General features: G+C 41.5%; 1 protein-coding gene across 1 annotated transcript in view; it reads left to right on the plus strand.

Annotated features, from left to right (window-relative positions):
• ABCA7 (ATP binding cassette subfamily A member 7) overlaps positions 1–27,929 on the plus strand; it is an 882,362-nt gene that overhangs the window by 667,034 nt on the left and 187,399 nt on the right. Inside the window, exons 34-37 of the mRNA XM_044053819.1 lie at positions 2,410–2,484; positions 23,501–23,670; positions 24,062–24,239; positions 25,404–25,519. Of these exons, the coding sequence (XP_043909754.1) occupies positions 2,410–2,484; positions 23,501–23,670; positions 24,062–24,239; positions 25,404–25,519 (539 nt within the window). The remainder of the gene's footprint in view (positions 1–2,409; positions 2,485–23,500; positions 23,671–24,061; positions 24,240–25,403; positions 25,520–27,929) is intronic.

Genomic DNA, 27,929 nt, shown 5'->3' on the forward strand with positions numbered 1-27,929 from the left:
TCTCAGTACGTCAGCCTGCCCACCCAAAAAAATGTTGGTTTATGTTGTCAAGAAGAAACTATGGAACATGTAGTTTAAATGTAAAAAAGTTATGGGGAAAGCTAAAGATTGTTTTTGAAGATGTAAAATAAGTGGATATAATAGACAAGGATATGATTACTTCTATTTTTGTAATATACATATTTAAAGAATATGTTGAAAGAATAGATTAAAAAGTTATTTTTATGTTATGTGGGTTATATGGAATGAAAGAATAAATGAAATTGTTTATTGGTAAATGGATTTTAGCCAAAATATTAGTCATATGTCTATGGATAAAAGAAGTGGGGGTCTAATAGGGATAAATATTTAGTATGATTGTAAAGTGAATTATGCATATGTGTAAATAGATTTGTATATCTATATATTGTACATTTGTAATATTTAAATGTGTTGTAAATGAGTTCTTTTTGCATATAAAGTACCCCACTCTTTTCATTATGTGTCATGGGATCTTTTACATCCATCTGAGCTACTGCCAGCCCAAAAAGATGGGACCTCAGTTTGTTTCATCTGAAGGAGGCACACTCAGGAGTACAGCACCCCCAAGGCTGCTTTGCAGTGTCCGTAATCTAGTTACCCAAAATGAGAAGAAAGCCCACAGCCTTCTAGTCTTCCAGCACCAAGGACCAGTGTGCTACCTGTTGCACCACTAACGCTGCATTATCTTGTAACACTTACATTATTGCAAGGCAGAAGTAGGTGTCAGCAAAGATTTAGTGTGAAAAGGTTTAAAGCTGTGCAGTTTGCTGGTAGCAAAGGGTATTATGAGTTAGGAGATATACCACTGTGCAAATCTAGAATAAAAATGTGTGCTAATTCAACCCCATTTAATTCATGTTGTATAGTATGAGGTTAGTAATGAAATCCAGGAAGTGTAACTCCTATAGATGTGAGTGTAATCTCATTGCATTATTCAGTATGGTGAGGCCTGATCCAGAATACCATGCTTAGTTTGAGAGGCATAAGGAGATGACATTTATGTGATAAGATTGTGCAGCAACGGAGTTACTTAAGCTGGTAAAGTGAAATGGGAGCATGGAGTGTGAGGAAAGTTTTACAGCACTGGCAATATGCATACCGCTAGAGAGAATGCAAGGAAAGGAGGACTTGTGCAATAGATGCAGTGCATTGTCGCACTGGCAGTATGCATACCGCTAGAGAGAATGCAAGGAAAGGAGGACTTGTGCAATAGATGCAGTGCATTGTCGCACTGGCAGTATGCATACCGCTAGAGAGAATGCAAGGAAAGGAGGACTTGTGCAATAGATGCAGTGCATTGTCGCACTGGCAGTATGCATACCGCTAGAGAGAATGCAAGGAAAGGAGGACTTGTGCAATAGATGCAGTGCATTGTCGCACTGGCAGTATGGATACCGCTAGAGAGAATGCAAGGAAAGGAGGACTTGTGCAATAGATGCAGTGCATTGTCAAAGGAAAGTGGATGTAGAATGTTGGGGAAGATGAGTAGAAGTAGATACTGAAGGCCAACTCTGGGAGATGTTGCTCCATGTGGCTCATGCAGCAGACTTCACTGATGTCTGATGTATTATCTCATGTAATAGTACCTTCTTAAAAGTAATGGTGAGTTTCTACATTATTACCTTGCTGTCTTAACTCCGAGAAGTATCAGGAAAATGAAGAGTACATTTTGAAGATTTTTTTTTATTTTTCTCACATAAATCTTCTGCACATCAGTCATGCCTCATCCAGCTCACCATCCCATTCATTCTCCTGTGCCATGTTAATCCAGATGATATGTAAGAGTTGAGAAAGGGCCAGCATTGGAGACCATCACTGCAGGGATTTTGAAGTTTTGGTCCTGCCTCTTATTCTTGTGATGGGTGTACTATGGTTGCTTAAGCAGGAGTTGTCAGTGTCAGTCCCAGTGCAAATATGCTTCCACATTCTTACTGAATCCCTTGGGTCTGGTCTATCCAGCCCTTCACCAGGTGTTAATACTACATTGGCTCAAGCAGTCTCCCTCCTCCCAGGATGGGGTTGCTGATATTAGCTGCTGATAATTCCTATCCTTCCTGGTGGGATCCTTCAGTACCTCGGTCATTAGTCAAATCTAGGATATTTGGGACATAGTCAAGGCTTTATCCCTTTTTCTTTAATTTGGCAGTTATATCATGAAGAGTTAACCTATAAGGATAGAGATATTTGTAAAATGCAACATTTCTGAAACTAAAATGGAAAACAAACTAACAGTTACCCTTGTGCCTCACCTCTGCTATATGCAATATGGCATTTGTGTGCAATAAAGTTCAGATGATGGCTTTAGTTACTTGTTTTGAATGTGTTAAGCCTTAGGAAATTCACAAAAATTCATGTTTCTGGTTTTAATTATCTTGCTTTGCATTTAAGGGGAGTTCATTGGACAGGTTGCTTGGAAATCTCACCAGTTTCATTAAAGGTTTAAGTACCATGGATAATGTTAAAGTAAGTACATTTTCATTCTAATAGTCTTGTTTTTGCGTTGTACTTGGTTATTTCATGTTTGTTATTCTGTTGTGTTGATGCTACACTAGTCTACTATGCTGTTAAATGTTTATCTTATGTTTTAAATGTACATTGTTTATGCTTATCTGTCCCATTTTTTGATATTTCTACTTTGCCATAATGTATGTGCCAAACTGATACTACTGTTATAAGTGTACCTGTGACTTAGATTGAAACAAAAAGGGGTTGATGCGATCAGCCTGCTTACCTAGATAACAGATGCTCATGAAGATTAGATATTCTTGCCCACTTGTTTTCTTTGTGGTACAGAACAAGTAACATCATAATCACTTCCTGTTGAAAATTTTCAAGAATGCACTGTCTGTTGGTATTGTCTGCTTTGTGTTTATTGTGATGGCTTATCTGTTGGCATAGCACATTGACTTAGTAGAGGTTGGTAACATGCAAATATGGTACTTCAAAATTATATTTGCTGTTTTTGTTTTTACACATCATTGCCCCCACTACCTATGGATCATCAGTACTCTTTCAGCCAGTCACCCCATTTACTCCCCATCATTGGTGCAGGGGGTTGGCCAGGAGAGACCATCATGCAGGTAACCACCAGAAGTTGTTTTGGTTTTTATCATTTTGCCCTTCCTCTTTGCACACACCCAGGGATGCCCTTGGATGGGACATGCAATGGGCATCAGTAGTGCACTGCACTTCATTTCCATAAAAGGCAGATGGCCAGAGGATGCTCCTCATACCAAGAGGAGATGCTGCATAGCATTTTCTCTGGTCTCCACAAGAGAATTACAATACACATGTGTGCCCCAGAGCTCATGCACTCCACCCTCCTCCTGGATTGGCATGCCCTTCCTTCCATGGCTGTGTCATGAAGCTTCCTAGCTGCTAATCAACCTATGGTCACCTGGGCTGTTGTCTGAGCTTTTTCCCCTCTATGCCACCAATTAAAGCTGCATTTTTCAAAAAATGATCTGCTGCACCTGATAAAATTTGCAGAAATCCTCAGAGCTCTCCATGTTTCATTAAACTGTTTTGCTACAGTGTTTGTATGCAGGAAAAGCATTTATCTGTGCTACAGTTGACTCAGATTTGGGAAATAGACCTATTCTAGAAGATGATCTGGGAGGATAGGAAGGAGTATCTGGCAGCCAGCTGTCCTATCCTACTAGAGCATGGCCTACATGACTGTTGGTGCTTACTAAGGGTTTACAGGCTCTTAAGCCATCCAGGGTGCAACTCTGGGTGCACACTCAACACAAGGTGACTTAATTGGACATGGATGTCACTTCTCTCATTTCGGTGTTGTGACTGCCTAGCAGCAATATGATGCCTGTAATACCTGATCATGGCTCTCTATGACTTCTGACCTCTCCCCCCAGCCTTAGGACTGAGTAGCTCTAAGGCACTAATTACCAAGAATTTGGGAACCTCTCCCCATATGAAAAGGAGCAGTTGTGGTAATCAATGAAGGGAAGAGGAGGGCTGGAAGAAACCAGGGGTCAGTGTATGGGTGGAGGATGTGGTAGGAAAGATGAAAGAAATTATGCTCAGTGTAAGGCTGTAGTAATAAGTGCTCTTCCGAAGTTGTAGCCACAGAATCTTTGCTGTTACAGTTGTTCACTATGCATTTGCTGCTTTTCATTAGTGATGGTTGCTAATTATATTGTTGTCTTCAGTGATTCCCAAAATGGAAAAGGCGGGGGAGTACAGTAAATTGTTTGTATTCAGTATACTGTTATACCGAAGATGTAAAGAGATTTCTGGCAACACTGAATGCCACCACTGGCAGTAATACTGCACTATTAATGATAAAGCAACTTCAGCTGGAAATAAGGAAATTAAAATTGACTAGTCTATTAGCACATTCGGTATAACTGTAATGTATTTCTTATCCATGTACTTGCTACAAATAAGGAGATTGCTGGAGAGGTTAAAGGAGGCTTTCTATGGCATTATTCCAATTTTTTTCTATATAATAGAGCCATCCACATGCCATCAGTCAGTGTGTCTTAAATATTTAGAGTAATTCTGCTTATAATAACAGGAGTTCATATTTGATGTGTTGTAGGGCTTCTGGTTTAGACCCTGATTCAGAAATTGAAATGCTTCCAGTGTGTGTGGCAATATATACCTCAGCAATTTGAATCTGTCACTTCCTGCTGCCTGACTTGAAGGTGTACACAGTGTTAGCTCTCCAGTGTTCTCATAATGAAAACATCCAGCCTTTAAATTGACAAGGTTGTTTAAGGTATATGACTGAGCTTCTGTCACTGCATTTCCTCAGTCAAAAAGTTAAGTTTTGGATGCGTCAGTACTGCTACGGCCATTCTGTTATAGTACTGAAGAGAGAGAGGATAATTTATTTTATTTATTTATTGCCTTTGTTTACCAGGAAATTCTAAGTGGGTGAAACCCCCTTTCCAACAGAGACCCAAGGAGAAAAGCTTCACATATAATGCTTAAATACAAGATACAAGAAAAATTACAATACAGTAAAAGAGATTTTGGATACTAGTGGTAATTACAGAGGAATACAGGTTGCAATAAATAACAATTACAATAAATAGCATGTAGTAAGTATATACATGTTACAGTTAAGGAAAAGTAACTACACAGTGCAGTTTGTTTTGGTTAACAGTAGTATAGGTGAAACAGGAACACACACATTAGACGTGTAGTTCAGTTTTTTCAAGGCTTGTACATTCAAACTTAGCAACCCCCCCCCCCAAAAAAAAAGTAACAGTTTTGTCATCACAATGACCTTGCCTATTCTGAGAGCCCCGGGTGTCTCTTAGGCATCTTATTCCCCCACCCCTACCTCAGAATGGATGATGGGGAGCACTCACATTAATCTTTTCCATCTGTCAAAAATGGAATGGATACTTAAGATGATGTAACAGTATGAAGCCTTCATACTGCCCTTCAGGGTCTGACTTTCCTTTTACGTCAGTATTGGTCTCCTACTTTGGATACAATAGAAAAGTCGTTGTGGGATCTGTTCAAGCAGCTTTATCATATGCACACATCACGATAGAAGCATAGCTATCAGAACTTTTCTTGCTGGTCTAATTACTGGACTTACCTCTTGGTCTAACTTCATGGAGTACACAACTGGAACTTGCCCAACTTGTCATCGAAAACATCAGGATACTCTGAGAAAATGGCTTCAGAAAAATTGGAACTAGGATATGCACTTGTGATGAACTTCTTTATTAAAAGAAAGCAGATTCATTCTCAAAATGGTCTTTGAGACCTAATGAACACTGTACTGGTCTTTAAACTACATAGAATAACAAGCTGTAACACTTCTTAGCCAAATAACATGAAAACATCACTGAGCCTTCAGTTTGAATTTCTTCACCTCTGTAAGCAACAAGTTTCACAATACCGGCCACATTGAGTTGTTCATTGGTTCTCACTATAGCAAATGTGTCTGCTGATATAACATTACACTTTGAACCAGTGTCTACTTTAAGCTCTGGAAATATACTATTGATCCAGACTTTACAAAACACTTCGCTTTATGCCAACAAATTCACTGCATCAATTCTTTAACCAATTACTGATGCACCATCTACATAGAAAGTGGACTGCTGCAACACTCCTTGATCAATTTGCTTTTTTGTATGACCCTTCTTTATAACTGCATGGGGTTTACTTGATTTTCAAAACTTTTGAAAATGGTTCCATTTTTTACACTTGACATTGCTGACCAAATGCTAAGCATTTCTCTGTTTTAGACACATGATTGGCACCACAATTGCGACAGTTAACAATAAAGCTGAACTTTGGTTTTGCTAATTCACGTTTGTACTACACTGAGAATGCTGCTTTAACTGAAATGGTCTTAGAACTTGCTGGAAAACTATATGGTTTCCCTGGTGAGCCAGCAGGGGTTGTGGCCACCATGTGTGTAGGCCTGCTTCTGTTTGCAACGTGTTGCATGCTATCTACATTTGCTCTGGAGCCTGCTGAAACCATGCTGTTGTCACTTGCAAGCATACTTGTGTGTTTCTCTGTAACTTCATGGATTTGACATCTCAATGGCTTTGCTCAACGTTAAGTCACTGTCACGAAGCAAAATCTTTCTTACAGCAGCACTATTAATATCATGCATGGGCCTGTGTTTTAACAACTCATCTTTTAAGTCACCAAACCAACACATTTTGGCTTGGTTTCTCAGGTCAGTTATATAAGCTGCAAAAGTCTCCCCTGCTTTCTGATCTCTTGTGTAGAACAGATGCCTCTCTAATGTAATTTTTGTCTGGGGGTTACACATTTCCCTGAATTTGCACTTCAAACACTCGGGGTCTTCCCTTGATTCAGCCTGTACAATAACATGATGATTTTCACCTTCTCCCTCATATACTGCTGGTGCATACACAAATGAACGCGGTCTTTGAATGGCCTCTGACCCAGCTAGGTTTAGCAAAATGAATGCCCTGGTGCATGCATCTTTGTCTGAAATAAGCTGCTTGTTTAAAAATATTATACTCTTGCTCAAATATTTCTCAGTTCTCTGCAACATTTTGTAAAATACAAGTGGTAAGGGCTTTCAAAATCCACCTGCCATATTAACACGTACCAATGAAGTATTTTGCGAATAAGCACGAACACATACACATGCACATGTGCCAGAAATTTATGCCAGTATCTGTGACATTGCCTAATAGCACAACAAGCCTCTGTATAACTGAACTTTGTGAAATGTGTCTCTCTGGCACTGTAACACTCTTGAAATTACCATACTGCATGAAATCACCTCTTATCAGTGCAAGAAACATTTCAAATAACTGCACGATGTGAATGAACTGGGCAAGAGAAGCTCAGAGTCAGAAACATCTCAAAGTAATTGCGAATAAACAGTACACAGCACACTGAAATTTCCCCAAAATGGCAGTAACTTGCTAGATAATTAACAGCGCAAGAAACCCTCTGTAATGGTGGCACTTTGTGTATAGACATACCCAGCTCAAGAAACTTTTTGAAATGGCTATACTTTGACTGTAGTTCATAAAACTAGTTGCACTTTGCACACATATAACACTTCAGAATACATGCACAGTAATAAGCACACACCTTGAGGTACTTCAAATAAATCTAATTATGCCTTTTACGCTTAATGTGCCCTTTTTGGCCTTATTATATTCATTTTGCTCGTTTAATCTCTTCATGCCCATTGTTCGTTTCTTGTGCTCATTTTACTCTAAACATGCCTATTTTACTTTAAAAACACCAGTTTTACTTTAAACTTACTCATTTTGCTTTTGTGATAATCATTTCATCTAATATCTCAATCTTAAACATTTCCCTTGGTTAATGAACCTTTTTTGCCTCCTGTTTGTTTAATAATGCGGTTTATGCCCTTGTAATGCTCAGTTTTATCTTTTTATAAAATAAGCAATTCGTGCAAATTCTCATTACCTTTGATTCTTTTCTGGCTCTTTTTCATGCTCATTTCTCTTAGTTTACCTTCACTGTCATCTGTGCACCTCATGGCTCCAAATATTATTCTCTGAAATCCCAGTTCTGACACCATGTCACTCCTACTTTGGATACAATAGAAGAGTCTTTGTGGGTTCTGTTCAAGCAGCTTTATTATATACAAACACAACACGATAGAAATGTACTGACTTTAACTTAAGTAACTTGTATACAAACTAACTACTACAATCATAGATGCTCATTTTATGGCTGCACTCTCAAAATGGCACTGGGAATGGCACGTGCCCGGTATTTATATGTGCACGTTCAGTCCTTGATATCTTTCTTAAAGATACAGCACATACACTCTGATCTACATCCAGGTGCTGAGAGAAGAAACTGTCATCATATTACTTCTCTCCACTCAAGTTTTATATGCTGCCTCCAAGGCATTGCATCGTGTTGTGCAGGGGTTCACAGTGATGTGGGGGGTAGTTAATTCTGACAGTAATGCCACACTTAAAGAACAGCATTGCTGAGGAACTGTGCAAGCCATAGTGCCTGAAGACTATTAAAGCAGGAACAAGAGAGTTGGGTGAAGTGCTTAAGGAATGTGTATTGTCCATCTTTGGGGACCTATTTATCCTCAGTTGTGGAGCTTCTAGAAATCTTGATATAGTAGCAAGAGAGGAAATGGAGTTGAAGATCATGCAGTCATTATGGACTAAGACTAGGGCCACAGGGAATAAAACTTAAAACCAGCAGGGAGTACAGGGGTAGGACTTGGGCAGAACTGCTGAGGGAGGGGGGGCCACAGGGAAGTGTGCTAATAGTTCAGTCTGGGCCGGACTGAAATGGGACATAGTAGGGAGACAGTAGCAAGGAAGGAGGTCATACAGGTGGAGTGAGCAGGCAGTGACAGTACAAAGGAGGAAGAAATCTAAGGCTTCAATTAAGGTAAGTAAATGAGGGATGGAGGAGCAGACAAAAGGAGGAGAGAGGATAGGAGAAGAAAGCAAAAGTGGCGGAGAATCGCATGAGCAGGTACGATGAGGTAGGGTTATGAAAGGGGTGGTAGAAGGTGAATTAACAGGGTGATCAATAATAGGATGAACCTCAGAAGTCCAATGAGGGAAAAGAAGGAAACTGAGGGCCTCAACAGCGGAACTGCAGGTCTGGGAATGCAGAGTAAGACCAGAACCATTGGCATTATGACATCTTCTAATGAGAGCTTTTGGAACAAGTAGTAGATAGACAAGCAAAGGGAAACAGGAGTTTAGTAGTAGCAGTTCAGGATATGGAAGATAGACAAGGTACTCCTGCTTTGTGACTCTGTCACTAAGGGATTCAAGAGCATGTAACAAGGACACAGTATGGGGATGGCAGCCAGCTAAAATGGTGTATGGCTTTATTCTGTACAGTACTTGTTTGAGAAGGTAACCGTGTTGGGGAAAGGCCACAAATTGTAGTCCATATTTGGACCAGTAGCCTGAGGTGGTTAGGAGGGATAGAAGTGTGGCACAAAAATGGCAGGACTTTGGTTGCACTTTGGCTTTTTGAGAGGCCCTTCCTGTGCTCTAGACTGGTTCATTTAGGAAGGGATAGGTCCTTAATCTGGGTAAGACTGTCTTGTTGTAGAAGGGACTTGTGAAATGTGGTGGTTAAAACATTGTGGAAGGATGATAGCAGGTGAACAGGGTACGTCATCTTCCACTCCACATAAAACAAAGTACTTGTTTTAAAAGTCCTTTCGGCTTTTCCCGGTTAGGGGTCGCCACAGCGGAACTCCGGTCCGCTAATGATTGGCAGTGGATTTTTACGGTGCCGAGTTGCCAGTCTGATGCCCAGCCTTCAAAGAAGGCACACCCATTCATGCATGCACCTACCTGCATGTCTTTTAGATGTCATTCTATCATGGGGAGGACATGCAGACTCCACAGAGAAGGCGCTCCAACCGAGAGGCAAAGCTTAACCGCTGCACCACCGCTTTATTCAATTTAAATTTGGATGAATGGATGTGAAATGGCAAATTAATTTTTGGTTTTGTACCCATGCCCCTTAAAGAGAGAGTAGCAACTAAATATCCCAACATATCCTTGTTCTTGCCACCTCTGGATTATTCATATGCAAAATGTAACAGCTAAAAACTACTGTGGGAATCTAAGGCTAGGCTTCTTCAGATCCACACGGATCAGTAGCCTAGTAAGTGCCTTTATCTTAAAGCATAAGGATGGAGGAGAAAGTACAGAATTGAGATTAAGATCAAGTGAGGCAACATCCAAGAAAGGTCACTAGGAAGTAGTTCTAGTGCCTGCCTACATTTGGTCTGAGATGCTGTGAAGTGCCAGGAGTTTGGGTAAGAAAACGGGGAGCTACAGGTTACCCTAATGAGTGAAGGTGCAAATATAGCCAGCATTATGGTAATGTGGACAACAGATGAGAGGTTGGGATGTGGTAGTATCTGGCTGTAGTCTCTGTAGGGGAAATTAGAGAAGGAAAAATGGGGAGTTGCAGCATATACATGGAAGGGGCTCACTTGTGAAGAGATTGAGAGGAAAGAGTGGTGGCCATCACCATAGGATGGGATGAAGGGAACAAGTCACTGCACTGACTCTGAGGCCATAAGCTGATATGGGGAAGAGCTAGTGACCGAGTATAATCTGCCATTCACCAGAACTTCTAAGGTGGAAGACAAGTTCAGGAGGTTGGGGTGTGTAGAACGGGGAAGATATGGTCATAGGACATAACATTCTAGTAGTAGTAATCTGGCCATTACCTACATCCAAAGTGAAAAAGGAGAGACTTCTTATTGAAGTTGTTGATCAGAAGAGATTCATCCAAGTGATGCCAAGTGGTAAGTTCCTCAAAGTCCTTGAAGGTCAGAGGTGTTGGAGAAACGGAGGTAAGACCAGTGCTGAACAGTGACCGTGTCCTGGTGTGGTTAAGTAGAAGAAAATGGGATGAATGAGAGAGAGAGAGATGCATGTGTGGGATTACAGAAGAGCCAGCTAAGTAGATCCAGGTGGTTAGGGAGGAACAGAATAGCTGGAAGCAGATGGATGAGATATATGGTCTGGGGGAATATGGGGGTACAGTGTCTTGACAAGTATGCACCAAGAAGTGTGTAAAATAATAGAAAACTATGATGCTTGTACACAAAGGTGAAAGGACCTCTGAAGGAAAAGGAGAGTATGTAAGAGCAGAAGGAAGTTAAGCACACATGAAGAGAGGATACTAATGTGAAATATTAAGGAAGCCACAGCAAAGAACGGAAGAAAACTGCAGTACTGGTTCAGGGATAGTGTGGCTGTGGGTGTTGCTGGGGGTTTGTGTACATCTCAGAGAGACAGAAAAGTAGGCATGAGAGAGACAAAACTGGGATGATTTGGTCAGGCTAACCAAGGATGGCATTGAGCTAGTGAGGATGGAGAACTGGCTAAAGTGCTAAATGACTTTTCTTTGTTCACAAACAAGAAGGAAGGAATTATATTTTGCTAGAAGATGGTTGGGCTGGTGGTGATGGTGAGGGAGTAATGGAGAGAAGAGGTAAGTTAGCACAAGAGCAAAGCAAAAGATCATGATACAATCCTCGCCAGAATTCTTAGGAATGTGGCAGGAATTCTGATATCTTCAATGGGTCCCTGGCCATAGAGGAGGTGCCTGATGAGTGGAGCCCCTCCCCCATGCTTCAAAGGTGGAAAGAATACCACTCCAAGGTTTAAGTCATGGTATGATCCTGAAGGAAAGGCCAGAGTCCTTTATAAAGGGCATTAACCTCCAAATCTCCATAACTTGCGCTGATAGAGATTACTGTTAAATGGAGTTGACAAATGAGCTTTCTACCACTCTACAAATGGGTTACAGCATGATTGAACATAAAAGTGAGCTAATTGATGTAATCTGTCTTGGCTGTAGTAAGGCCTTTCTTTTTGTCCCAGATAGGAGGCTGCTTAGTATGTCTTATTCTGCATAACCTGGTCAAAATACTAAGCAGCCTGCTATCAGGCCTTTGGGCTTTAGGTTGATGCAGGCTAAAAAAGAGGACTAAATGGTAATAGTTAGTGGAAGATTGTGTCAGAGCAGTGACTATGACTGTTTAGGAACAGGGACATGAGTCAATCAGCAAGTCACTGAAGAAGGCTTGATGCTGAAACCGGTATGATCGTGGATCTAAAATAAATATTGTTCCTGTGCGAATTGAGGTGCTGGCTATTTATTTGGATTTTTGGTTTGCTTTTTGGCCATTGCACCGGCCCATCATGCGAGTTCAGCTGCTGATTTTCTCAATCAGCAAGGCCACCATAATCATCAGGCGAGATGGAAGACAAGTGTTAACAACTGGAAGCAATGAACTTGTGCTTAGTAGAGACCATAAGAGATGGGGGTGGTGGAGGGTATGATATTGATCCATAAAGTAATAGTAGAGTATTCCCAGGGTTTAGAAACTAAAGAAAAACATAAGGGGGAGGGAGGGGACCAGATGCATTTGAGAGTTGCATATTTCAGTATGAATCTGAGAAATTGTTTTACTCAGGAAGTGTGGTTGATTCATGAATCAACATGCCTGAGAAGAAAATTGAAAGCAAGTGTATGGAGGCAAATAGGGTCTGTGGCAAGTGAAGGGTATAGAAAACCAAAGAGAAGGAAGACCCAGCAGCTGAATACTAGTCCCATCATAATGGGGAAGACTGAATAGATGTAGTCACATCTTGTCCACAAACTATAAATGAATGAGCCCTGTGTTATATAGATCTTTTATCGTATTACGTTTTTGTGGAAAAATTTACACCTGTGTATTGCCATCACACTGACCAAAAGCTTGTGTACATTAACCTGGACAGTGCACTGAAGAATATGCCTAGTGTCATACCACCATTTTGTCTTCTTTATGGTTTATTTATTTATATGTATTAACTGAGAAGATCCTGCTGGGAAGTGTTTTCCCAGTAAAAAGCAAGAACAAAATAAATGTCTACATCATAGTGGTAGATTATATACAGATACTCATTATGCAGTATTCTAATTAATTATTTGTTTTCTGACTTTATGTATTCACATATTCTCATCTATTTGTCATGCATGATAATTTGTATGTGTATATAATTTACCACTATGATATCTACACTTATTTTGTTCCTGTGAAGGTGCTTGTGCCAGAAACTTAAATACTTGCCTGCTAGATATCTTCCCAATTTTAGGTGGAAATGTATGATAATGTTTGCAGATGCAAAATTGAAATTTTGAGTCGGCTTGCTTGTTGAAAGATTTAGAAATGCTAAAAAAAATGGAATTTTGATTCTCAATAATCTTGGGTGGAAATCATAGAGCCAGATTAGCAGTCAGCCATACTAGTGTTCTACACTCAGCTGAATTTGTAATTTCACTTGCCATGTATGATTGAAGATTTTGAATGCTGCATGTAGAAATATCTTCAGCAGTACTTAAAGCCGAAAAGGGATTCGTGGTGAACAGAATAGTGGACTGCTTTTTAACTGTAAAACATTTTTGTCATTGGGTAAGTTATGTAAATATCAGGTAAGCTGAAGCCAGTTTTAAAATTTTAGAAAATTAGGAGCTCTGAATCCAATATGTCGTGATCTAGAGTGAGAGTTAAGTACATCTCTTATTTAAACAGACCCTCTGAGTGGGTGACTGCTGTGATCTCCTGCTTGAGAGCATTCCAAAAATTCTAAAGTATCAGTTTGTTACAAGCCCATTGGCATACACCTTGGTGCATGTACACGGAATTAGGAGGTGCACCAAGCTTCTGCCCTTCAGTTATTTCTTGACTCTTGTGCAATTTGGATTTTATTCTGTTGTACATTGTTCAGAAGTTTCCGTTTTGTTGTGTAAGAAGCACAAGCTTTTTAAATTTAAATGCAGGCTTCAGATCCCAAATTAGGACCCCTGCTGGAGTTCTGTATTTGCCTGGGACATGAGCACCTCACTGAGACTGGTTTAAAGTGTCAGTGCCACAGTCTGGTAATGTTAGCTGGTGTCATGTGAAGCTTCTGATCTACTTCACCACTTGCTAGGCTGTAGAGGTGGAGAGCAGCCAGTGCAGACTTCAAACAGAGGGGGGCGCCCTTTTGCAATCAGAGTCACAGCCAACGTTTCTGTTTGATAAATCCAGCACTTTGGTATCAGTCTCCAAGCTGTTATGGTTGGTGAGCTTCCCTTTAAGCTAAAGGAAGACAAAAGTGGAATAGAGAGACTTTTAAGAGCAAGACCCTGAGGGTTGATATTAGCCTTTCCTAGCCTTGAACACAAAATGCTGAAGATCATTAGGTCTGCTGACTTTGTACCTGCAAGTCTAAAGTTCACCAGTAAGGTTGGAGATAGGGCTGTTATAGGTTCTTGTCACATTATGGGCCATTGGTAGCCCCTGCCATGTTTGACTTGTGTAGCCTTTTAGGAATTATGGTTGGAGATGACAGAGAAGGTGAGCAAGCACATTGTCAACATGTATCGATGGAGGGCCATGCACCAGCCTCTTGATGAGTAGTTTTGTATACACTGGGAGGTGGTGATTGGAGGGTAGTTTTTGTTCCACTTCAGAGCATGTGACTGCTGCATTTCTGACATCAGACTGGAAAGAGTCAGCTCCTCTTGCCCTCTTGACCAGTACTTGTCAAAGATATCCTCTCCACAGAGATCTACTGTACACAAAAATTGAAGGTCTCTTTTCTGTCAGATGAGTAGGAATACCAGCTCTTCCTCCACTAGCTGCCCTTGAGATGTATAGGGGAACCCTCTCTGTCCTGTAGAGTCTGAGATAGATGGGGATAATAACCATTTTCCCTCCATCCATTCCCTTTGGGTGATAGTGTGGAGAAAACACTGACCTGTGAGGTCCTCTATTGACTGGCTAGTGATTCCTCTATCTTTCCCCAAGATGAGGCTCAACTGGTACATAATACAGGTGAATGAGCAGCTTTGGTTCATCCTCTCCTGGAGGACTCTTTAATGATGCTGTCTTTGAAGCCTGGAAGCACTTGGTTATCAGTCCTTCTGTCCCTAAGAAAGCTAATACCCTCTATAAGCCCTTGTCCAAATGCTGTACCATACTTTACAATTATTCAGGCTGACTCCTGGGTCACTTCTTGACCAAATAAGGAGTGTAGGCCCATAACATTTGGCTGTACTGCAACAGTTGATTCTGAAGCTGTAGACAAGTTTCACAAAATAATTTTTTCATCTGCCATATTGGTTGTGAGGCCTAAAATGTCTGTCTTTTTCCATTTCTAGCTCCGTGTGTGTGGTAGATCAGGTAATTGGAAAGCTTTCCAAACTCTCTGATTCTGGGGTCACAAGGCAGTGAAAATAACTCTCTGATGTCATTCAAGTTTCATTCTTTGCTGTACAGCTGTACTTTTGATTCTGCTGCTGCATAGGGCATGTGTCTGCATCAAATGTTTTTGTGAAAGCTTCATCAGACTGTCCTGTTATTTTGAGGAAGGGAACATTCACTCTTAGGGGAACCTTCTCATGAATTAAGGATTTCCTAGAAGAAGGAAAGTACATTGTATAGATCAGTGTATGGACAGCTGTCCCCTGAAAAATGTAGTTTTTCCTCCTGTGCCAGAATGTCCCAGTGCATTTAAGAGGATTTGACATGCAAGTGTTAGGATGTACTGACATCCCTGACGACTCCTGCAAAATTGTCCAAAAGGTAAACATAGCAAGTAGTAGTGTAGTAGTCCTGACTAGCAACCAGTTATTCTGGTTGCCTCAGATCTGTCAAACTTTCACTCAAAACAAGCAAGTCTTTATGTAATAAAAAGTGGCTTATTCTAGAATTGCTTGATCATACTCCATCGAGGACTTCTCTGGCAGATCAGTTGTCAAGAGAAGATTTTGGTGGAATTTTAGTCCTTTTGCTTTATTGATATTATAGAGCCCATGTCAACTTCAGAACTATGAAATTGGTTCTAGTTATACCTCTTCCTGGTCCCGATGCTGACTGGTGGTGACCCATTTTGCCTGAATGTTTTATCAGGCATATCTGGTGTACCAGCTTCTGAATGGTGGCAATCCAGTGCTTGATATTGCTATTACTTCTGGAACTTGAAGTGGTATTATTGGACATAATGGATGCATATAGGTACATCAAAGTTTAAAGGCCTCACAGAAGATTTCTGCATTTTGTACTGGGTCTGTTTCATGTTATGTACAAAATGGCAGTCTTTGGTTTATCATTTCTGTCCAGATAGGCCTTACAGAAGGGTTTCATGATCTTTCCCACGCCACTTTTCTACTTTGTAGTATCTAGTTTTATTATGGTTTGGGAGACATCTCCCATGCTCCCAGTCTGGATAATTACTTCACTGGATAGATATAGAGTCTGTGCCAGTCCTTCCTCGTAAAGGAGGGGGCCCAGGAAATCAGGAATCTGGCCTTCTGTGTAAGGGTGCAGAATCATCTGCCTGATTGCGGTTTGCTGTGCAGTTCTATCTTTACTGTAAACATTTACTGTAAACACTGGCAAGTATTTTGGAGCTGGAACCTCTTCAAGTAAGGTTGAACATACAAGCCATATACTTTGGTAACTGAACATGCAAAGAAGCATTCTCTCCAGTTTTTATGCTGGGAAGTGATTATGGGTCATATTCAAGGAAAATTGAATATTGCTACACACTTCATGATGTGCAGTTTGGTTCCTTTCCTAGAACTGTATGTTCTTTTGGTATGTGTCCTGAAGATCTTCAAGGTGTGGGGCACAATGAAAGTCAGTCTGTTTACCATATATAAGAACATGCCTCTTTCCAAATTTTGCTCCTTTTAACAGGGCAAGTTAAACTTTCTTCCTTGTCTGGAAAAGAAAGTTCTTGTACGGCTTTTGTACCTTTCCTCTAAATCTTGTTTGAGAGTTCTCAGGAAAAGGACCAGAAAGCATCCTCATCACTCAGCAGTGGCCCATAACACAGCAGATGTTCTTCGTCTTCCCTTGCTGCAGTCCTGACAATTGGGTATAGTCCGCGTCCCAGTCGGCCCGAATACCAGAGTATAAGGCTGGCGTCGGTCATGGCGCCTTAGACTGACGTCAGTACGTCAGGGTACTAATGCGCATGACCGACGTCATTTCCTCAGTCTTTTTTGCCGCATGGTCCGATGCAGAAGCAGTTTTGCGAGTGCAGGTTGGCGTTCTGAGATTTTCCGAAACCGGAGTTTCAGACCGAATACAGAGTTGGCTAAGTAACCCCGTTGGGGAACATTTTGGTTTTTTCTTGCCTCAGTATTTAAACGGATGTCAGAAAAAGTGAATAACTGTATTTCTTGTGGGAAGCAGATACCGCATAAGGATTATCATACATTGTGTATACCTTGTTTAGGGCCTGAGCACGACGTTGTTGGTTGCCGCTCTTGTGCTAGATTTAACAAGCGCACTATTAAGAGGAGGCTTGATTGTGCTAGGTTAGTGTTTGGGAAACGTTGCAATTATAATATGCCGTCGGATGCTCCGACGCCTGCTTCATCCAAGAAGCGCAAAGATAAAACAGTGAAGCCTAGGGGAGAGGAACCGGCAGTCCCGGACGTCGGTCCTTTGGAAGGCTCAGGGGAGCCGGAGGTTTTGCCAGGAGTTTCAATGGAATCTCAGGCAGATACTTTACTGTTACAGGATGTGCCCTCTCAGGAGGTAGGCCAGGCTGAGGGGGCTTCTCAGGTAACTGTTCTTCCCTCTCTTCCCAAGGTAGTTAGGGCCTCTCCTTCTGTTGCCAAAGCTTCTTTTAGAGGTAGGCCAAGTTCAGTTTCTGTGGGGCTTCTCCTAGCATTTCGGGCTCTGTGCCTAAGAAACATATGCTCAAAATGGCAGAAGATTTGATTACTCTGATTAGAGGTTCTATGCCCCCACCTGATAAGAGGCCTAGGGTGGAACAGGAGTTTGATAGTTTTGAACAGTGTTCACAGGCTTGAGTCTTCTGGGGAAGACTTGCAAGAGTTCCCTACTTATTCTGATTCTGATGTGGATGATTCCACCCCTTTGGCTTCTCCTCCTGAGGATTTTTCATTTTCAGAGACTCTTCACTCCATGAGGGAGCACTTTAAATGGGAAGGCCAAGATTACTCTGACTCTAGAAAAAGGCTTAGGAATTCTTGTTTTTGCCTCACCATAGGCCCTTAGCTATTCCCCCTGTGTCGAATGTGGTGGAGGATGTTTTTGCAGAGGCTTCTCTGAACCCTGACTCCTTGCCTCCTGCTCCTGTTAAGCCTGATAGGTATTATAGGGTGCCCGAAGCTCATAAGTATTTGTTTAAGAGTCCCAGGGCGGACCCAGAAACTGTTTCTCAGGGGCCTAAAGGTGTTAAAGCTTCTGTGGTTAAAAATCCTGTACCCTCTGATAAAGAGGCAAGGGCTTTGGATAGGTGGGGTAAGAAAGTATATACTTCTTCCACTTTGGCCATGAGGCGTTGAATTGTCAGTTTCATATGCTGAAATATCAGAATTATCTCCTTTCACAATTGAAATCTAAGGTGGATGCTTTGGCGGAAGGTATTGAGTGTAAAGAATTGCTGGATTTGGTTCATGTGTCTGAACAAGTGGGTAAGCATTCTTTGCAGTGTGGTTTTGATGCTGTTCAGGCCTCCTCGAGGGTGGCTGCTACTAGTTCTGTTCTTCGCAGACATGCCTGGTTGAAGGATCAGAATTTAGCTGAGCATGTTAAAACAAGGATTTTGGATGCTCCTTTACAGTCTGATGTGTTGTTTGGACCGCCTGTGGAAGCAGTTTTAAAGAAAATGGAGGACAAAGCTAAGTCTATGCAGACTGTTAAAGATTTTTTGCAGGTACAGCCTCCGAAGTTTAGTAGAAATTGGCCTGCTAAGGGGTGGACATATCCTGCTTATGGTTCCCAGTCTAGGGGTAGGTCTAGGCGTGGTAGGGCAGGGCTCAAGGTTCGTTTAGGCCTCGATCAGACAGTTCACCTGCTCAGACTTCTGGTGAAGGCAGGGGTCAGTCCTTTCGTAAGCAGAACCAATGACCTGCCTTTTCAGCTGCCAGTGGACTCTCGTCTGGCAGCTCCTTTGGGAGGAAGATTGTCTCTTTTCAAAGAAAATTGGGATTTAATCACTCAAGACAGAGGGGTGCTGGATATCATTCATCACGGTTACAGATTTTATTTCCACACAATGCCCACTTCCAGAGGCATGCCAGATGTTCCTCCTCCACAAAGAAAAGAGGCTCACATGCAAATTTCTCAGTTACTCCAGATAGGGGCCATTCAGCCAGTCCCTGTATCAGAAAGGGGCTTGGATTTTATTCTCGCCTGTTCCTAGTGCCAAAGAAGGGGAACACGTGGAGACCAATTTTGGATTTATCTATCCTCAACACTTATCTGGACATTCCCAAGTTCAAGATGTTGGCGTTACAGCAACTGTTACCTCTGCTGGGCAAAGATCACTGGATGGTAACTTTGGATCTCAAGGAAGCTTACCTTCATGTGCCTATAAGGCTAAGTTGCAGAAAGTATCTGAGGTTTCGAACTGGAGATTTTCATTATCAGTTCTCTGCATTGCCCTTTGGCTTATCTACTGCCCAGAGTATTCACAAAGGTTCTGGCTCCAGTGATAGCTTACTTCAGGCTTCAAGGCATTCAAATCTATCCTTACTTGGACGACTGCCTGATTCTGGCTCAAGAAAAGGAACACCTTCTACAGCATCTGGAATATGTCATAGCAGTGCTAAGATGCCTAGGGTATTCTGTGAACGAAATAAAGTCCAGTCTAGTACCCTCTCAAGACATGTGCTTTCTGGGTGTGAGACTGAATACAGCAGCCCAGATGGCCTTTTTAACCCCGGACAAACAAAAGAATCTGTCACTTTACTTCCATCACCTATCTCATCAGTCCGTGCTGACTGCAAGGACAGTCCTTCAAGCATTAGGGTTCATGGCATCTTGTATTCTGGTGCTTCCCAATGCCAAACTGCATATGAGGAAGCTGCAATGGTATCTAAAAAATGTATGGACACAGCACTGCCAAGATTTGGACACTGTCATTCAAATAATACCTTGCCTTCAAAAGGAATTCTTGTGGTGGGCTCAGGAATGTCACCTCAACAAGGGACTCTCTGTGACCCGGCCAGAGGCGAGTCAGATTTTAACGACAGATGCCTCGGACACTGCTTGGGGAGCTCATCTAAATGGAAAGTGGATACAAGACAAGTGGCCTGCCAGACTACAGCATCTACATATCAATATGAAGGAGATGTTAGCAGTCCAGTTTGCATTGATGGCGTTCAAGGAGTTACTTCTTCCAGGGCAGGTGTTGATTCTGACAGACAACACAACTGTCATGTGGTACATCAACAAGCACGGGGGAACACATTCTTATCCTCTATGCAGGCAAGCAATGATTTTATGGGAGACTGCGTTAAGCCTGCAACTGACTCTTCAGGCAAGGTTTCTGCCAGGAGCACAGAACTCCCTAGCAGATGTATTAAGCAGACAAATCATGGATCCCCACGGGTGGAAACTGGATCTTCATGTATTTCAGAAATTGACAGTGTCCTGGGGAACTCCAGACATAGATCTGTTCGCTTCTCCACTAAACCACCAGCTGCCAAAGTATTGCACAAAAGGGTTTCATCACACAGCTTGGAAAGTGGATGCTCTGTCTTTCAGTTGGAAAAACCTTCATGTCTATGCCTTTCCACCTCTACCTCTTCTTCCAAAGGTATTACTAAAGGTCAGACAAGACAGGCCAAGGATGATTTTGATAGCTCCAGATTGGCCTCGGCAACACTGGTACCCACTTCTAAGGAGTCTTGTAAAGAAGCCTCCATGGCCTTTACCTCTGATTCCTCATCTGTTATCTCAGAAGGACGGTCATCTGCTCAATGTCAAGCTTCAATCTCTTCATCTCACAGCTTGGCATATTCTGTGTTGAAGCACGGTAGGTTTCAGCTTCCTCAACAAGTTTTAAATGTGATTATGGAAGCTAGAAGGCCTAGTACTAGGAGAGTGTACGCAGAAAAATGGAAGAGGTTTTTTTTTTTGGAGTTCAGCAAAGAATTTGGAGATTTCAGAGCCTAATTTGAGTGTGGCTCTTCAATATCTTACTGAATTATTGGACAAAGGTTTGTCCTTCTCTTCCATAAAGATTCATGCTGCAGCAATTTCAGCTCACTATGATTGTGACCCACCTTTGTTTTCGCATCCTTTGTTCAAGCAGTTTCTTAGAGGGGCAAAGAATATAAGACCCCCACGTAGAGCTCCTACTCCTGCTTGGGATCTCAATTTTGTGTTGGAAAAACTTACTCTACAACCTTTTGAGCCTGCAGCTACTGCTGAATTGAAATATTTGTCATGGAAGACTGCTTTTCTGTTGGCTATTACTTCTGCAAGAAGGGTGTCTGAGTTGCAGGCCCTTATGGCAGTAGAGCCCTTTTGATTTTCCATAAGGACAGGGTATCATTACGTACTAATCCTTCCTTTATGCCTAAGGTGGTTTCTAGTGTGGCTTTAAACCAAACTATTCATTTGCCTACGTTTTTGCAGATCCTCAAAATAAAGGGGAAAAGATTTTGCACACTTTAGATGTACACAGGCAATTGCGTTATTATTTGAGCAGGACTAAAGATTTTAGGCAGTCTCAGCAGTTACTTGTTTCTTTTGCTTTGAGTTCACAGGGCAAGCCTGTGTCAAAACAAACTATTTCTAGGTGGATTGGCTTTTGCATTGCATTTTGTTATTCCCATCATGGCAAACAGGTTCCAGCTGGGATTAGGCCTCATTCCACTAGGGCTACTGCCACTTCAACAGCATTTCTAAGGGGGGTGGCAACTAAGGATATTCTGGAAGCAGCTACTTGGAGTTCAGTGCATACTTTCTCTAGGCATTATCACCTGCCCATATACTCTAAGTCTAGAGCTGGTTTTGCCACAGCTGTTTTACAAGGCATGTTGTCAGCTCCTGCTACTTTATAATTTGCCAGCCTCCTTACCTCTGCTTTGGGATTCTACCCAATTGTCAGGACTGCAGCAAGGGAAGGCGAAGAACATAGTACAGTTTTGTACCTACCATAAATGTAGATGTTCGAGGATTCCCTTGCTGCAGTCAATTTCTCCCTCCTCCTTCCCCTCTGTGTTTCAGGGTGGTTGTGTAGGTGAGTTTACATGCTTATATTTTTTGTATATATTACTGTATATATTGTACATGTTTTTTGGTACAGGTTGTTTTTGGGACTTGTCTTTTTGGGTCTTCTGACATCTGGGGCAAGAAAAGACTGAGGAAATGGCGTCGGTCATGCGCATTAGTACCCTGGCGTACTGGCGTCAGTCTAAGGCGCCCTGGCCGGCGTCAGCCTTAACTCTCTCTGGTATTCGGGCCGACTGGGACGCGGACTATACCCCAATTGTCAGGACTGCAGCAAGGGAATCCTCGAACATCTACATTTATGGTAGGTACAAAACTGTACTTTTCAGAAGTCTGAATTTCTGGCATCCCCTGAGTTGATTCAAGTCTGAGTGTGATTAATATGTCTGTTAACTGTAAACAAGTATTTCTGTTCTTGTTAGTTATGCATTTAAAATAAAAATTATCTGAGTAAAAAAAAAGTCTTGAGTGTGGACCTCTCAGCTAGGTGATGGTCTGTTTTTCATCTCGGGGAATGACTCCTACATTATGTCTCCTCATGCTTCAGGATCTTCCAGTGGAAATTTCTGAGGCTACTAGCAAATCCTGTACTTGGGAGTACCTGTATGCCCAAATAGAAATGATTCATCTAGGCAGTAAAAAATACCCATTACTACACCCTTTGCAAACTTACAGATTTGCCTGACCTATCTCATCTGTCTTCTGTATCTGTTTAACTTTGGCCTTGATCACATGGTGCGCGTTCCTGCCATCTCTGTGCACTGTAATCTTTTAGATGGTAGAATTTTGGCTGAAGCCAGATCAGTTAAGCGGTTCTTGCAGGGGATCTTCTTTCTCCATCCTGCAATGAAGAACCCTTCTCCTTACAACTCAAGGTATCACCTGTCTGCCTTAGAACCAGCTGACCCTGAAATACCTGAAGTTTGTTTCTTGGAATTTTTTTTATCCTAGATGCCATAATATCTGACAAGTCGACTTTGAAGATGCAGATCATCATCTGTCTAGAAGTGGAGAACCTTACTCAGTTTTCTACAGAGACCAAATATCCCTTAAATCAAAACCTCACTTTCGACCACAGGTAGTTTTAGATGTCTCATTCTTGTCCTCTTTTCTATTCATGCCCCTGTTTCTTAACTGAGGGGGAATCCATGGATGCGAGCTGTCAACTTGTGATATAGTTTGCTTGTGTATTTTGAGGATCACAGCTGGACAGCATGGGGCCAAGCACAGCCATCTGTTTTGACAGTGGCATTATGGGACACACAAATGGTGCAGCATATGGAGATGTTTGAAGAATTGACTTGACAAGGCTTCTAAAAATACGATCAAGAGATCTTGGTTGTTATGCAGTGCACAGGGATCTCAAAAAATCAGCTGATTTTCACTGAGTGGGATGTTGTAAGTTAGCATGGTGTTTTCTGTGGTGACTATAGATAGCTGTGCTGTCACACTTGTGTTTGGCTTATCTAGGTTTGGTTCAACAATAAAGGCTGGCATGCTATGGTGTCTTTTGTCAACGTCCTCAACAATGGGCTGTTACGATCAAACCTGCCTCATGGGAAAGATCCAGATGAGTATGGAATCACGGCTTTCAATCATCCACTGAACCTCACCAAAGAGCAGTTGTCTGAGGTGGCATTGTAAGTATTTTCCACAAGTTCTTGGCTTTAGTTTGTCACTTTGAAGGAACAAGTAACGATAATTAACATTATTCTTTCCATTTCTGATGTGCATCATTGTTACCTGTGAATGACAAAGTTGATACACTGTTAATTTAACAATTTATGGAAAGAAAGAAGTTACTGTTTTCAGAAAAAAATGTACACTAACCCAGGAAGTTAGGAATAATTTACAACAATTGTATTTTTATTATTACTTTTATAACAATATAGTAAATGACCTTTAGGATATACGTAATTTGCCCAGTCTGCCATATACAGCTGTGCAAGACCAATTTTTATTTAAATGTCATGCGTGTTAAAGGTGTTAGATACAAGCTTAATAGCATAATAATTGGTGTTTTGCTTGTAGGATGGCTACATCTGTGGATGTCTTGGTGTCCATCTGTGTGATTTTCGCCATGTCCTTTGTACCTGCCAGTTTTGTGCTATTCCTGATAAAGGAGCGAGTGAGCAAAGCCAAACATCTGCAGTTTGTCAGTGGGGTCAAGCCAGTGGTCTATTGGTTGGCTAACTTTGCCTGGGATATGGTAAGAGTCCTGTAATTTCTACTTTCACTTTACCAGTTATATGATAGGGCCTGCTACCTTTTTCGTGGGAAACTGGTAACTGATTGCATAACCTTGCTCAGCTTTTCATACATTTTAACGCTTTACCTAGGCTTGCTTATAGATGTTAATACTCTGTCTGAGAAGCTGATGTGTAACATTCCTACTCATTTCTGAATGCTCAGAGTTACGGAGTGAATCTCTGGGATGCACTGCCTAGTACTGTTCATACTGTGCCAGTTTCTCAGTGCATCACTTCAAGCAAAATTATTCTCTGGTAAGCAAGAGGTCTACTACGGCCATTTATTAGGGCAGTAGTAATGAGCATGAATCACTGAGGATGGTTTAAGGCAGGGGAAAATTGAACATTATTAAGGCTGCCTTTCTTTTACTGATTGCAGCTCCACAGACACACACTGCTGCTTTTATGATGGCAGTTGATGATATGACTGCAACAGCAGTAGATGCTAGTTTTATTTTTCTTTAGCAGAAAAACATGCACCTCATGGAAATGCTACTACAACACAGCACAATAAAAGGCACAGCTTGTACTCATATGTATCACACTGTAAAAATAGCAGATGGTGCTGAAGGTTATGTGGTAGTGTAGTGCTACTTGGAACCATTTTGAACAGAAAAGGCCTTTGTCTTATCGGGGGGTGGACAGTTGTACAATGCATGATCTTTATTTTGCAGGGGAGAGAAAAGTTGTAGAATGCATAGTCTTTGTACAGTAAGGTACACCTATCAAAGCAGTGCATCAAGCCTGGAACTTTGTGACACTGACTTATTAACGATGGGAGGAAAGGAATGAGACTGACTGGAAAAATAAATATTCCACACACACAGCATACTGATTGTGGGCAGTGGGGTAAAATTAATACCAAGGCGCACACAGCTGAAAGGGGGGAGAGACTGTCATTACTCAAAATTGCTTGCAGTACAGTTTTAGTAAGGAAGTGGATAATAACTCAGAGATGACTGTTTTATATCCATACATAACTGTTCTTTTCATGTTCACCTTCCTTTGTAATTGTGATGTCGTTACCCAGAGTTATTTATGCTTTATAATTTTTGTTTTGCTAACCAGTCTTTGTTACAGTTTGAACTGCATTTCACTGACCTGTATTTTCTTTACAATTTCAGTGTAATTATGCTGTTCCTGCAACCCTGGTGGTGCTTATTTTCATATGTTTCCAACAAAGGTCCTATGTGTCGACGTCCAATCTCCCAGCCCTTATTCTTCTGCTCTTTCTGTATGGGTAAGCTGTTTACATTGAATTCTTCTAGTACGCAGAAGCATACTTTCAGACTTTTAAGGTCTGTCATTTTTTTTCAGTTACACACACATCAATTTTATTTTTAGTTTTTGCAGAAAGTTGTGTAAGAGTGCAGCATACACTAGTCTGGGTGTAACCCTTCACGGGTGTCATCTGTATGTGGTACCATGTGCCCATCACTGGCCACATAATAGCAAGGTTACAGTTTTAATTAGTGGGTTGTTGCCATAAACCAGTTTCACATACCTGCCGGTAGCACAGGTATAGAATTCATGGTCCTCATTTTGCATGGGGAGAACAATGGTAGAAAGCATGGTCTTTGTTTTGCAGGGGAGAGGGAAGTTGCAGAATGCGTGGTCTTTGTTTTGCAGGGGGAAGGGACAGTTGCAGAATGCATGGTCTTTGTTTTGCAGGGGAGAGGAGCAGTTACAGAATGCATGGTCCTCATTTCGCACTGGGAGAAAGATTGTTGTAGAATGCATGATTTTTGCTTTGCAGGGGAGAAGGACAGTTGTAGACTGCATGGTTCTCAGTTTGCCTGGGGCGGACAGTTGTAGAATGCATGGTCTTTGCTTTGCAAGGTAGAAGGACAATTGTAGAATGCACAGTCCTCATTTATCAATAGAAGAACAGTTGTTAAATTCATGGTCGTTTTTTTTTTTCAGGGGAGAAGGGCAACCGTGGAATGCATGGTCTTTGTTTTATAGGAGAGAAAAAAACGTTGTTGAATGCATGATCCTTATTTTGCAGAAGAGAAGGATAGTTATAGAATCCATGATCTTTGCTTTGCAAGAGAGAAGGACAATGGTAGAATCCATGGTCCTTGTTCTGCAGTGGAGAAGGACAGTTTAGAATGTGTGCTCCTCATTTCACATGGGGAGAAGGATTGTTCTAAAATGGCATGATCTTTGATTTGCAGGGGAGAAGTATAGTTGTAGAATACATATTGTTTTGTGGGGAGAAGAGCAGTCCTTTGACAGCTCAGACCTCATTCACTGGAGGAGATCTTAGAGGTCAGTCCAAAGCTGTCAATGACAAATTAGTGGTGCTTTAAGCTGCAGCTTACAAAATCAGGCCATAGGGCTGACAGTTGAACTCTTAATGGAAGATAACTGAATATTCTATCATATCCACCTGACTTTGGCATCTAGCTTCTGTGCACCTTTCCCTCACCCGCCCATCTATCATATATTCCCATTTTCACCCTGATGATTTGTACACTGCATTGTGATTGGTAATTTCAATTGCATTTTGATTGGCTCTTAGTAGACCAGATGTTGTGGCTTGTTGATGCCCTCCAATGCATTTAACCTTCACTGGTGTCTCAAAATGCACAGGATGATATTTTGGGATTTATTTTAATTCAGAATGTCTTTTAGTTTGATGCATTTGTTTGTTTGTTAGTGGTAGAATCCATTACAGTACTTGGGTTTGAAACTGAGGCTCCAGAATTGTACATTATCTGTCTTCTGACACCTCTTTTGCATCATAGTCAGAAATACGTTGTCATTTATCAAGTTATGATATAATGCAGTTGGTCCTGCTCAGGGGTTAACTTATAAACACTGAGAAGGTGACTCTGCAGTCTGTAAAGTTGTTTGAGATAAAACTGGCCACCACTCTTTTAACATCTGCTTCCCTCATGGAACTGTGACTGGAAGAAGACTTGTACTTTGTCGTATCCAGCCCTTGTCTGACATCAGTTTAATGTTTCCCTCACTCATAAGTGGCACCCAAAGTCACTTAGCTATGCGCTTTGATTCCTCCTTTGATGGAGTAAATATTCAGCAGCAGGTCAATGTTCTGACTGCTGAAGTCATCCTCTCATTGGAGAAGGCAAGTTAAAATTCTTTAGATGGCCTTTAGTTGTATGATTCTGGAAAGAAAATGAAATATACAATTATTGCTTTATGGGTTACTGGTTGCATGGTCGAATTTATCCTTTGGGGGAGTGCACCATTCCTTTGCAAAGTATGTGAAATAAGAATGCTTAAGGACTATCCAGACATGTATTTTTTTTGTGCATTATGCCACCAGCATGACTCTCAGTAGGTGTATTGGTGTCTCCTCCTTGTTGTTCGTTTGTAGTGTTGGGAGCAATTACTGGCACTCTGTGTACCCCATTACCCTTATCACCTTGGTAACCTTCTACTGCATACTTGATTCCATGACCTTGTCTAGTACATCCTCTGGAACTGTATTCAGTTTTTCAAAATTCCAGAAAAGGGTGCACCAAGCACCCTGCATCCCTGCATGGTGGGTGGGTATGTATAGAGACCACACTCCTGGCAGTGCACCATTCTATTTTTTTTTTTGCTTTTGCTTCTGCCCTCTCATATCACACAGAAATATTGAAGCTGGTGGTCACTCTTCAGCTGTATTTTCATTTTAT

The sequence above is a fragment of the Protopterus annectens genome, chromosome 13.part0 (assembly GCF_019279795.1).
Source record: "Protopterus annectens isolate FY-2018-M chromosome 13.part0, PAN1.0, whole genome shotgun sequence".
Classification (NCBI taxonomy): Eukaryota; Metazoa; Chordata; order Ceratodontiformes; family Protopteridae; genus Protopterus; species Protopterus annectens.